Source organism: Cyprinodon variegatus, unplaced genomic scaffold (genome assembly GCF_000732505.1).
Source record: "Cyprinodon variegatus isolate N-32 unplaced genomic scaffold, C_variegatus-1.0 Scaffold41, whole genome shotgun sequence".
Taxonomy (NCBI): Eukaryota; Metazoa; Chordata; class Actinopteri; order Cyprinodontiformes; family Cyprinodontidae; genus Cyprinodon; species Cyprinodon variegatus.
In genome coordinates this window covers 992,712-1,006,485 of record NW_015150494.1, presented here as the reverse complement: position 1 = coordinate 1,006,485, position 13,774 = coordinate 992,712, and the positions used below count along the sequence as shown (strand labels likewise).

At 39.3% G+C, this 13,774-nt stretch overlaps 1 protein-coding gene across 1 annotated transcript in view; it reads left to right on the top strand.

The window, feature by feature from the left end:
* Positions 1-13,774, top strand: part of dock5 (dedicator of cytokinesis 5) — a 128,772-nt gene that overhangs the window by 80,698 nt on the left and 34,300 nt on the right. Inside the window, exons 19-26 of the mRNA XM_015370075.1 lie at positions 1,223-1,320; positions 1,400-1,489; positions 4,689-4,789; positions 4,911-5,045; positions 5,143-5,254; positions 5,468-5,538; positions 5,764-5,870; positions 6,009-6,145. Coding sequence (XP_015225561.1) covers positions 1,223-1,320; positions 1,400-1,489; positions 4,689-4,789; positions 4,911-5,045; positions 5,143-5,254; positions 5,468-5,538; positions 5,764-5,870; positions 6,009-6,145 — 851 coding nt within the window. The remainder of the gene's footprint in view (positions 1-1,222; positions 1,321-1,399; positions 1,490-4,688; positions 4,790-4,910; positions 5,046-5,142; positions 5,255-5,467; positions 5,539-5,763; positions 5,871-6,008; positions 6,146-13,774) is intronic.

Genomic DNA, 13,774 nt, shown 5'->3' with positions numbered 1-13,774 from the left:
AAGCATATGAGGTACTAACAGAGCGACGACGGAGAGGAGCCAATTGATAGATCCTACTCTTGCCGAAACCAGTCGGGAGAAGAGCAAAAACATCTTTTCCTCTGAGAAAAGCCTCCAGAGCAGTGTTTTGCTCTTCTTTCACTGAAGAAATACTCTGTAATTCCGATAAAACTTGCTCGATAGCCACGCTAACGCTAGTTTAGTTAGGGATCGCAAAATGGTTTTCACAATCATGATGATTTGATCCCTGAGGTATATGGAGGGCTTGAATACATTATGGAATAAAAAATATACTATTAAATATGTTGATGCAGCATTTATTTTATCCAATACATGATTCAATTATTAAATGTTCAAGTAAATTATAGAATTTACTACGTAAATGACCCCTTTAAATAATCAAAATAACATTTAGATGATGAAATCCCATTCATTCATTTTTATTTTTATTAATCTAATTTGCTTTATATTCCTGAATGATTGTGGAGGTAAATAACTGTATTTATAAGGGCCACCAGTCTGTATCACTGTTATTTTTGGGGTCACAGGCTGAAATGTTTGGGAATACAGTCTTGACACTCATCCACATTTGAAGAACATTGAAGGCTCAGATATGCTTAACGTTGACATCCAGCGTTTTACCTTTGTTCTGGTTGTCCCCCTGTACCTAATATTGTGGATGTAGAAAACACAGTAACATTTTTAAAGCCTCTTTATGTCATCAAAGATTTTAAACAGTTTTTCGCAGTCTGTTGATTATTTATGGGCTGATACGTAAGATGTCTTTAGGTGTTTTATATGCTAACCCTTGCCGGAAGGAGCTGTCGCTTGGCCACCATGTTTGACCACATGGAGCTGTTTGCGTAGTTATAAAGTTTCCTAGGTTGTCGGTGCAGAAAATCGGGGTCTGGGTACTTAAATAAAGTAATTTGGCCACTTGGACGCCTTAAGCATAAGCCAGGCTTGAGCCATTGAACGGCATTTTAAAGAGTTCTGCCTCTTAAGGATATGAATAAAAAGTTGAGTGGAAGGAAAAAAAAATTTAATGGGGAACAATTATTGCTGTAGTTCATGCAGAATGAGCTAGCTACTTGGTGATCATTTTAAACAGATAAATATTTCCATTTTACAGATTCTTCTATCATTGTTAGATGAATATTTGGTCTAAAATAAATGCTAAATGATACCAAGTGTTTTTTCTTTCTATTTTTTTTCCCCCCAGTGGATCTGCTGGGTCTGTTGAACTGGAGGTCCAAGCACGAAGATCTGGACCAAATTTTGCAAAGGCTCATGGAAGTAGAAGGAGGAGAGATTGTCAAAGTAATTTCTCACTTGAACTTGTATAAAAATAATTATTTGATGATGACATTTGTGTGACCTGCTGATGTGGCATCCACAGTTTCTCCAGGACACTCTCGATGCTCTGTTTAACATCATGATGGAGACTTCAGAAAAGGACACGTATGACACCCTGGTGTTCGACGCCCTGGTTAGTCCTCATTGAACATGCAGGGAATTTCTAGCAATCAGATCTAACTATACTTTTTTTTTTTTAATCTAAATCTTTCTTTGCAAGTTTTCTGTTTTTTTTTTTTTTTTTTAAACAGCCTTCCGAAAAAAGAAAATGCAAGGAAATGGAAGTCAGCTTCATATTGAAATGCTACCCTGCCCCTCCCCCATCACTTTTAATGCTGCCTTTTGGCTGCCGCTGCAAATTTAGCAATTCTAAGTAAATCAGAATCTGTTTGCTTCATCAAATTAACTGACACTCCTCTTGCAAAACTTAACCTTAATGCCGAACGGCACCAATACCCTGTTTCTATTAGCGCTGTTCCTCTAATATAACCTAGTAGTAGTAGTAGACCTCTGCATCTCATTAATTAATATGAAAGAAAAGCCTTAAAATAAATGTTTTCTTTTCTTTTTTGAGCCTTAAAATCACACTCAGAAAAGTTAAACATATCTACCCTTTAATATGAAAACTTTTATTCAGGGACCAAAAAAAAAAAAAGAAAAGAAAAAGACTTTAGATGAAAATAATTGGTTTTAGCTAAATCAGCGGTGCCGCCTGTCCTTTGAAGAAACGTTCCCCATTCTGGAATTATCCAGTTTGTTTGTTTAGCGCAGATATTTTAGATCCTTGCAGATGATCAAATGCAGTTCATCTACTGTGAGGAATGAATTGACATTTCCGTGTTGGGAACCTCAGAGGAAACAAAAAAGCTAACTTTAGCATCATTAGCAGCTAATGGTTAGCTAGTAGCTTCTTTCACAAGTGATCATTTGTTTTTCTCCTACTGTTGACATGCAAACAGTGTGTTTTTTGTCGTGCTTTGAGTTAGCCTGGCTAGACCTCATTACTCAGCACTGTTTAATCAACAAATCAACATAAAACCTGCGTCTTTTCTTAATTACCAGATGGAAATGTTTCAATAGAATTTTTCCATCTGTAGGTAATCTGTTTGTACATCATCATACAGATACTTAAAAAAAAAAGCAACATTAACAACAGCCAATAATGTAATACTAATGTTTTCCTTAAATAGTTATTTTTGTTCATTTTGATCACTGAAATAGATCTAGGTGATGGTATAGTTCTTTAATTATTGATTTAAGTATTAAGTACCAAGCAGGAGGCTCTTTTTACAAGTTAAGATCAAGTTTAACAATTATTTATTGTAGAAAGTCCAGATTGATATCCCATAGGGTGAGCGCTTTATTTCCGATAAAGTTATTGACAGAATGTTTTTCTATTGGCTCGAACAACTTGGCATATTTTGGAAAGTTATTGAATTGGTCAAAATGTATTAACTGTTGGTTGTTATATTAGTGCAAAGCTGCTAATCGGGGTTTGTGAACTTTTTTCATTGGAGTTTATCCATATAATAGAATAACTATTAGGTTTTTACACTAGTGTTATTGTTTTAATGATGACAGTGGCTCCTGAGGTAGAGGTTGGTTCTGTAACCTGTTGGTGACGCCAATTCTATGGCTGCCTCGCTTCAGTTAGCTTCAGTCAGTGTGCCCCAGGGCAGCTGTGGCTGCAGTGCGTGGCAGAATAACTTAATTTAATGTCAAGCTGCAGAATCCCTGGACTTGATGAAGCTCTGTACAAGAACACGCTGTTTACCATTTTAAACAATTTAAATATTTTTTGAGAACCAATTATAGAATTAAAAAGTCCTTTTTTTTTCTTATACTATGATTTCTTGTTAACCTGGACATAATGATGTAACATAGAAACCCATTTTATTAGCCAATATTTAAAAGATGAAATGCAATTGTGTTAGACATCATAAACCAGGGAATGGCGTTAAATTTCTCTGCTTAAAAATTACAAACTAACTGAAAATATAATGGAAAGATGACAAACATGACTTTAAAAAAAATTTTTAGAAACAAACTTGGAGATCTGTAGAATATAGCAGCCTCCTCAGGGTCACCATGTCTTAGACGGGTTATTTGCCTGGAAAAGCAATACAAAAAAAGCCTTCTATGTCCTACCAACACAAAGGTAAACATTATTATTGTTGCTGGTGGTTTAAATTACCTTTAGAACATCGCCAGAAATATGAAAGTCTCATTTGAATTTTTGGTTGTTTTATTTGTTTTGGGGTTTGTCTAACCCTGTTAAAGACCTGCAGCATATTTTAATTGTAAATATAGGTTAAAGCAATAAAAGATTCCCTGAATTTAAGACTCTTTTGACCGTTTTCCGTAATGTGGTCACAAACATATGTAACCGGGTCCTTTATACATTGTGCTGATTAGTAATCAGGGATTAGACTGGAAAAACAATTGATCATTTCCATTTATTCTGATGAGAACAACAAACGTTTTGGGCTGCCCACTCAAAGTCACACAAACATAAGTATATAGCATTAAATAAGTAAATTCCTGCTTAAATATTCAGATTATGGGATGGATTTTTATATTTTGTATATAATAATAATAAAAAATAAAGTATACAATAATGTATGTAATATATTATATTACCATGATGAAAACAAAATAGGGTTAAAAAAAACTTTAAATAAACTTGATGAATTCAGATGATAAAAAACAACACCACACCTTTTACTTGTAGCACTACGAGATGTTTTGATGGAAAGTGCAGTATAAATTAAATGTATTATTATTATTACCTTTCCACAAAACGATATAATAGAGGATACACTGAAAAAAATAAAAATCTAGAGCGGTAATTTTTTCCTAAAATAAGTGCATTCTTTCTTGAATTGAGGAGTTAAAAGAGACATGTTGCAAATGGAACAAGACAATTTACACTTAAAATAAGAAAACACAATTGCATTGTCTTATTTCGAGAGGATTTTATCAAATTATCTTATTTTAAGAGTAAAAATACTCATTCCATTGGCAAACTACCTCATTTACCTACTCAAATTAATGGCAAATACACTCAAATAAATTTTTTTTTACTTATTTCTAGATCGTTTTTCCAGTGTAGTCTAAAGGGCACAAACAATTTAACAAAACAATACCTCAGAAGAAGAAATAAAAAGTTCCAAGTCTTTCACACGTATAACCATGTTAGTGCTTTCTGAAATGTTGAGTCAGGTAGAGGAACATACTGAAAAATTAAAAACTTTTTGTCCAGTTATTGCAAAATAGAAATAAAAGATGGTTACATTTATATAAAATACTCTGATTTGTCTCATTTCTAACAGGTATTTATAATCACCCTTATTGGCGACATCAAATTCCAGCATTTTAATCCCGTCCTGGAAACGTACATCAGCAAACACTTCAGCGCCACTCTGGCTTACACGTGAGTTATCTCTCTGGATCTCCTCCAGTTTCTGCAAAGAGCTTTTGTTTCTAAGCTCTCCTCCTCATGTCACCCTCAAATTACCAGAAGCCCCCTAACAGCAGACTCATTCCTTTCTCAGGAAGCTGACCAAAGTGCTAAACTACTACGTGGGTCATCCTGAGGAGCCCACCCTGACGGAGCGACTCTACACAGCCCTCAAAGCTCTAAAGTACCTGTTCAGGTTCATTGTTCAGTCCCGCGTCCTCTCCTTCAGGTCTGTGGAGCACGATTCCCCTCAGCACTGAAACTTTTCATTAAGGAGGAGTTTCTGGAATAAAGTCGGCTTCTTTTTTATGTTTTTTTTTTTCCAGATTTCCAGAGAACAGCGAAGATCCGGATGCTTTCTTCAACTCCATACGTATGCTTTTTCTGTCTTTCAACACGCTCATGGACAGACCCCTGGATGAGGGGGTGAAGATAAAGGTGAAATATTAAATTCAGTAATATAGCTCAAAACAATTTAACATTTTTTGTCATTGTTATTGAAAGGCTATGCGGTTAGCATCAAAATAAAGAGGGCTCCCTATAGGCAGTTTGACTAAATGGATGGAAAGCGTTTTATTTTTGTTTTACTAGATATAAAAAAATAAAACCTCCCCGAGCTCCAGCCTGTTGTTCCTTTTTTTTTTTTTTCAGGGGGCAATATTGAAATACCTCCCCAGCATCATTAATGACATCCAGACTGTGTTTGATCCCGTGGAGCTCAGGTAACTCTCCCGTGGGTTTTCACGACAGGAAATGGTAATTGCCTGTCTCACTGCAAATAATTACACATACTTCAGAGTAAAGGTGTTATTCCAATTCTGGGCGCTGTACAATCAGCCTCTTCTGCGTTGCTGCTCATTAGCTCTCAGTGACTATAATCACAAGCTGGGAAATGAACTTGCATTACGGCTGTTACAGCAGTTTTATTTCTCACGTTTTCTTTGCAGCGTCCTCCTGGCGAAGTTCATTGAGAGCATCCCTGACTCACAGTTCGTGCGTCAGAAGCTGGGTTGCTTGTGTAAAATCATTGAGAGTGACCTTTTCACACAACCAGGTATGGATACTATAGGAGTCTGAGACTACATGTCGACTTTTTAGATAGAATAGAAGAGAATTTTATGACTTCTGAAATAACTTGCATGTAAGCTGATGGGTTAAGCTGAAAAAACGCCCTTTCCTCTGTCGGCTGCAGACTGTCGAGATGTTCTCCTGCCGCTCGTCACTGACCAGTTAAGCGGGCAGCTGGATGACTATTCCAGTAAGCCAGACTATGAGGCCTGTGTCCAACTGCTCAGCACCGTGTTGGACACCCTGGACCGCAAAGATGTGGTAAGTAGGGTTCCCGCGGGTCCTAAAAAAAGTCTTAAAAGGCATTTAATTAAGGCCTTAATTGGTATTAAAATGTCTTAAATCAGTCTTTTGTAGGTCTTAAATTTTAAAACATCATAAATAGGTTTATTTTATTATGATTTATTTGTGTAATCTAAATAAAACATTTAATTTGACCTTTTTTTTTTTTATTTAAAAATAATAACGGCTCGCCATTACTGGTTCCGTCCCGATAGCGGAACCAATAAAGCGTTGTTGCGGCCGGGACATTTGGGAGATGCACCATTAACTTTTTGTCTGGAAAATATGAGCAAGTGTAAATGTAATGATAATTGTCTCCAGCCAAGAGTTTTCTCCATGGCTAAAACCAGGGAACATACATGAGGCTCAGTGGATTTTTTGCAAGAAGCGATTCAAGCTCAGAACGATGGGAATTAAGGCAGTGGAGTCACATGCGTAGCACGAAACACAAAGCGTCAAAATAGAGTTACCAAGAAACAGCCGGTATTTCTCAGTGTAGTTCCACCCTTGTCTCTGCAACGCCTCCACTTATCACCAAATCAAACATACTAAGAAAACCATACAAAGAAAAATAGCTGCAAAAAAGACTTAGCACTGGTTATGTTGGGGCTTTAAAACTGATTTGTTTTGTTCCCTGCTAAAACAAAGTTTGTGAATTCAGTTAAATAATTGTTAAAATATATCTGTCATTTGTGTGTTTTTAGCTTTCTTCCTGTATGGGAAGCTTTTCAAAATTTGAAACATTAGTGCAGTGGTTTATGTTAAAATAAACCTTTGGGTTAAGTTGTCGCAAGCAGGTTTTTCTTGTGTTTCTTGTGAATTTGGTCTTAAATTTTTATTTCAAGTGGCATTAAAAAGTCTTGAATTTTGCCTTATGCTGTAGGAACCCTGGGTAAGGAGTTGACTCAGCAGCTCTACTTTGCAACAACTGGTCTTAGGATGAGCAATCATCAAAAATTAGTGTATTTATCCTCAATTTTTTACAGTTAAATATGATGATCTGCCAATGGAGAGGGTATTTTTCTCATTCAAATAGGATAATTTGACAATAACTGCCTGAAATGGGGTAATGGTTGTTTTTTTTATCCTATTTTAAACATCCATCCAGCCATTTTCCATCATGCTTATTCCTGCTGGGGTCACGAGGGATGCTGGTGCCCATCTCCAGCTTTCTATAGGCGAGAGGCGGGGTCCATCCTGGACAAACAACCATTCACACACACGTTCACATCTAAGGAGAATTTAAAGAAGCCAATGAACCTAACGGTCATGTTTTTGGACTATGGGAGGAAGCCGGAGTACCCGGAGAGAACCCATGCATGCTCAGGGAGAACCAGCAAACTCAATGCATTAAGACCCGGGGCAGAGCAGCCCACTATTTTAAACATGAATCATCTTATTCCAATGGCAAATTGTCTCGCATACCCGCTCAGATCAAGGTAAAATATACTTATTTTAAGAACAAAATAACTTGCTGACGTTTCAGTTTTGCAGTGTAGCTGTTTATTCAAAATAAATAACTGAAGCACTTTTCAGATTTATAAGGTACTTTAAATCCAATTTTTTTTAGGAACTGCTTGTTATTAATTGTGGACTTTTCCTCTGGGGTCTGGGATGAGACAGGGGCCATTACTTTTACTCACGAGTTCATTTTCTGGACACTACTGACTGTATTTATCTTGTGACGGAGCAAAGCGAGCAGGACGTCCTGCAGCAGCTTGGAGGTACGCCATAAAATCTGATCCAAGACTCATTTGAGCAGATAAACAGGATGACCTTCTAATGGAAAACTGATTTTTCCCTTGAAATAAGATTAAATAAGAGCATGGAGATGTTTTTTTTCCTTTTTAAACATGAATTATATTATTTTATATGTATATTTTTAGAAGTTTATTTAATATGAGATTTTGCTTCTCAGTAGAAGTTGGATTTATTACAAGGATTCCCTAAACATCTGGATACAGACATATTCGAGTCGCACAGCGTTTTATATTGGTGTTAGTGACCACTGAAGGTTTATTCCTCGTCATGACGGTGCTCTCTGTGTGAGCCGAGCCCAGGCACTCAGACGTCCACAGGGACCTCCCAGAGTGAATCTATTCATCTGTGGATCCTGTTTGAGGGGATTCATCTTCTCTCAGAGGTTATCCAGGAAAGGGTTCCAGTGGGAAGGAGGCCTGTAGGCAAACCCAGAGCATGCTGGAAGGGATTACAGATCCCAGCTGGCCGGCAGGAATCTGGAGTTGCAGCTGAATAGTAATTGTTGCTGCAGAGTTAAATGTGAACCTGAAGTATCAGATCTTTCTCAGGCTCTCCTGTTCTCTAAGGAACGTTGTTTGATGCTCATCCTCGTTGTAAAGCATCAGATAAAGCTAACGCCCATGAAGGGAAAAGCTAACGCTTTGAACAAGTCGTTTTCAATCACAGCAGAAAACCCTTTTTTATGAAAACACGGCCCATTAAACGGTTTTATTTATTTTAAATTTAAACAATACAAAAAAATGAGCCAGTTTTATGTCCAACTGACATCTAAAAATAATGAGGATCAGAAGCTGCTTTTATGATTTGGTTCACTGCAGCAGTTCACCCAGCAGGACATCAGCATAAAATATCTGTTAAAGTAGACAAAATATAGACTTTGAAATGTTGTCAAGCATCTGGGTTAAGTAGGTTTTAGATTTACAGCTGAGCAGATGCTTTTTTTTTTTAAGAGATCAGTTCTTTTTAAAACATATTTAATGTTGCGGTAATCTTAAAGGAATAGTACACCCAAAACATGATTAGCCTTCATTTTCTACTCACCCCCATGCTGAACAACACTCTGGAGTACTTTTTTGATATCTCAAATGCATCTGGAGATCTGGGAGGCTTCTTGCTGTCTGCTGACATTCAAATAATGGAGGTCTATGGCGCCCGAGGCAGAAAGGTCCATAAAAGTCCACAAAAAACGTGTCAATATTCCTCCATACTGCTCGTCCAATGTATTCCAAGTGTCCTGAGTGGGTAGCATCCAGAATTTACTCGAAACGAAGTCATTTAGAATGTTTTTAGAGCATAAACAGTAGTGTATAGGATTTCCTGAAAGCGCGTTCACGAGTCTACGGAAACCGCGGCAGACCAAACCAGATGAAAGTGCGCATTCAGCTCGGCAAAGAACTCATGCTCTTCCTCAACACTGAAGTCCTCAGACATTTTCTTTCGTTGTTTCTTTCTTTGCACAGGTAAACAGCACATTTCTTCTTCTTCTACGCTTGCATTATTGGCAGAGCAGACGCTGAATGCGCACTTTCATCTGGTTTGGTCTGCCGGCTTCCGTAGCGTCGTGAACGCGCTTTCAGGAAATCAGGAAATCCTGAATAAAATCCCCCATGTTCTGTGTGGCTCTGTGGAAGTGAAACTCTATTTCATTAAAACCTAAAGAAATTGAAGCTTTCTTATCATCCAGGCATTTTATGAGATGGAAAAGGAAGAGCTAACAGGACTTATAGGAGGATACATGTGGTATTTATTTAAAGGAGAGGGGATTATAGCCACTCCTTTATCTGGGAAATATTAGTGTTTCATTTCCACCAACGGGACGCTCCGTCCGTCTGAAGTCAAAGAGAAAGTGGACAGTGTGCAGGAAGGCTTTCAATCTGTTAAAGATCCAGGAAAACAACATACAGTAGAGGAGTCATTATGAGAAGAACTGATCCAAAGTGACCCTGAGCTGATGATATGGAGCCCCTCCAAGGCTGTAGGACCTGAGCACCTTGCAGACGAAGGGCTTTCTGTGAGGCCATCTGTGCGACACAAGCTTTTCTGAAACTGGGTCAGATGACAGGACAGCGATCCCAAGAGCAGCAGGAAATCTACTCCAATAATGCCTGAAAAAAGAAACAATTTTCACTACCGCTGTGACCTGAGTCGAAGTCCAGACTGTAACCTGGTTGAAAGCAGGAGAAAAAACCGACACGCTTCCAACAATACAAACATTATTAAAGGAAAACGGCAGCTAAGCTTCTCCTCCTCAGCTTTCTACGCTTTATTCTAAACATAATGAGTCTGTTTAACTGATGCCTTTTATGAGATTTTCATAAAAGGCTGATGTTTTGGTTACTCATCATGGAAGATTAAAATCTCCTCATTAAAGAGATGAAATTCATTTTTATTGCACACATCCTTGATTAGATACCATTTAAAATGAGTTTCTGGTTCTAAACTAATTTACCAATAATTTGCAAAAGTCATACTAATATGGGTAAGGCAATCTTCTAGTGTATTTTAATGTGTTTTATATAATAAACCAACACATAATGGTTTCATTTGAACAGTGGAAGATGGAGAAGGTAGAGTTATCAAGGTTATTCACAGGTAAAAAAATATGAAATACATGGAACACGGTAGTTTACAGCAGAGCTCAGTGCTTCAGAGGTTCTGTTAAGTCTTAACAACAAAGGCCCACAGCAAACGGCACAAAACTGGGTTATAAAACAGATTTCTAAGCTTTGAACATCACAGGGAGCACTGCTCCATTTAATATCCAAAGGTAGAGTAACTTAAACATTAGCACCCATGATGCAGTACGGTGGTGGCAGCAGCATACTGTGGGGAGTCTTTACTTCAGCTGGTCCGAGTTGTTGGGAAGAAGAGTGGAACTTAACAAAAACTAGAATCACAGCGAAAGTTCACCTTTCAGCAAAACCAAGAGTCTAAATCAGAAATACTTTGGAGCAAAGCCTGGTTTATAACCGACACATTCGGTCATCCATCTTCACATTTTTTAGAGATTATGACTTTTCACACACAAATATTTAAGAGCAGAAGGAAGACTAACAGAAACATGAATATAATGTTAGATATAACAGATTTTACACATTATGCTACGTTCACACCGGACGCAGCAGGAGCAGCAAAATCTCGTCTGCTGCTTCATTTTTGCTGCTTGTACCAGTTAGTTCTGACGCGCGGCCGAAGCAGCTTTGCTGCTCTGGAAGGTGGTTTTCATGTACGTAATCCTGACTGCAGGCACCAGAATAATAAAAGCGAACATATTCTATCGGCAGATTTCATGCTTTGTCGGCAGGTTTCAGCATTTTAAGTTAGTTTAGGCGTTAATAAACTGTTTCAGAGGAGCGATCACAGCGCTCTGTATCATCAGCGATGTGTCTCTCTTCCTGCCAGCTCCCAGATCAGCTTCTCTGATTGGTTGACGCTGCGCGTCGGGCAGCAAAAGTTCAATGTTTCCATCTCGAGCAGCAGCGCGTCGGCAGCGTATAAGCATCAGACGCGCTGCGCCTGCTGCTCAAAACACGCTGCGGGGCTTTTTGCTGCGCCTTGACGCGCGTCAACCATTGACTTTGCATGTAAACTCGCTGCTTCTGCTGCGCCTGCTGCGTCCGGTGTGAACGCAGCATTAGGTCTGAAGTTTCTCTCTTCATTCTAAAGAAATAATAGATTTAAATCAGCTTCAGTTTTTAATTTTTAATAAGTGTCAATTCTGTGGTGTTTGAAATGTTCAGAAAATGATTGATTTAAAAGAGGATGGCAACATTTTAATTTGTGCCGTTTTTATTTTAAGTGATTCAGGGGTCATCATTAAGGCTGAGGGCCACTTCAAGGTACTGAGTCATAAGCCCAATTTACACTACCCTTTTGAAACCATGCCAAGATCGGTTTGAGCACGGTAACCGAGGTAACTTGAGTGTAAATGGAACGCAGAACTGAACTGGACCGCACTAGACCCAACCGAACCCAACCAAACCGTGCTAACATGGTACTAGTTCATCAGTCAGCCTCCCTAATCATGAAATTTCTGACATTCATAAAAATACTAGCTTCTCTAGCGTGTCACAGGATTTCTAGTGATGATTCTTAGCAGTGTGGTGAACCTCAACGTCTGTCATCATTTCCTGCGTCTGTAAGCCCTGATTTGTCATGGTTTTAAGGTGTTTGGCCCACATGCAAGCAAAGTCGGAGAACAAGGAGCAGTTAAAAATGTTTATTTAGGCTATACACAGATATGAATAGCTCAGTACGTGAGCTGCAGGCGAGGTTTGGATCGTCAGAGTTAGGAGCACTGCGGGAGGAAAGAAGACACTGATTACCACTAGAAGAGTAAGGGAGATCTGCGCTGATGCCGCTTCGCTTACCGCCAGGTACAGATAACCTATCCTGGGAGGGTGAGTGGAGGAAGGGATTCTGAAACTCACTGCTTTCCGATGGGAGGAGATGACTGAGCGACAGGTGAGCTAGCGGATGGAACATAGTCAGGAGCCCGAGCAGCACCACAGTGGAGACGGGTTCAAGGAGCAGCTGAAGGAACCAGAGTGAATCCAGGAAGGGGGTCTCTTGTCCGGCTCAGTAAAACCAAGGGGGCTTGAGGGGAACACCAGAGCAGAAACTGAGCAGCTGGGATTCAGGAACCAGTCCTCAGCGCACGGGGACACAACGGGTAAGAAATCCAAAGCACGACAAACTGAGTTAGAAGTTTGTTAGATAGAACTAGAAAGCCGAAACGTTTAACTCACAGGAACGAAGAACTATCGACTGCAGAGTGGTTTAGGCGTACCACAACGGTCTAACACTCCTGTGTCCTTCAGCTGACTGAAAACTCCTTTTAAGCTCCAGCCAGAGCAGCCCCAACGAGCCGCAGGTGCAGAGCCACGCCCAACTGTCAACAACAGCCACCTGTGGAAGAGAATTAGCAGAACACAGAATCCTGACATGATTAGAATATCGTCTGTCGTATCCACTTCCCAAATGTCTGTCAAGTAAATTCACCAAAGGCGAATTCTTCAACTGACTCTCTGCAAACAAGTATTACAATAACAAAACATAACAGCCTGAATTTTACGGGCGCCGCCATGTTTGTTTGCTTGTTTCCCTCTAGAGAGCAGTCGTACCGTAGAATGTCACTATCAGGCGGGGAACCGTGCCAGCGTGGGGGGTAAATGGTCGACAACCTAGCTTGCACAAAGCGGTTTTCAAAGGGTAGTGTAAATGGGGATATAGGAAGGGCTACCAATACTGACCCATGAACTGCAAGGGTCAGAGTTCACCTAAACTTTGTTTTATAAACATATTTTTTATTGTTTCTTTTAATTTCTAACTTAATCAGAGACATTGTCATTTTGAAGTGCTCTATAAATCTTTAAAAAATAAGAGCAACAGAGCAAACTTGAATTTCAAACTTAGCCCAATGATTAGTTGCTCTGTTTTTAGAAGAATCTGAGGGCCCCCCATGTGGTCCTTGAGGGCCGCTTGGTGCCAGCCACATTGGTGACCCCTGAATTAGAAAACCCCTTAAAAATCATTGAACAATCAGCCACTATTTCAAAAGATTGAGATGAGATTGTTAATGAGCAAAAAATACGGGATGGCGGCCTAGTGGTTAGGGCATGGAGCTTGGAATCCCGAGGTTCTGAGTTCGAGCCCCAATCCCACAGACTGCCACTCTGGGTCCCTGAGCAAAGACCCTTGACCCTACATTGCTCCCTGGGCGCCACACAATGGCAGCCCACTGCTCCCCAAAGGGATGTATTAAATGCAGAGTTAATTTCTTTGCTCTGTACTTGTTAGCCTCGTGAGACCATCCTGATCTCGCGAGCTTTCAAGGTTTCACTCGCA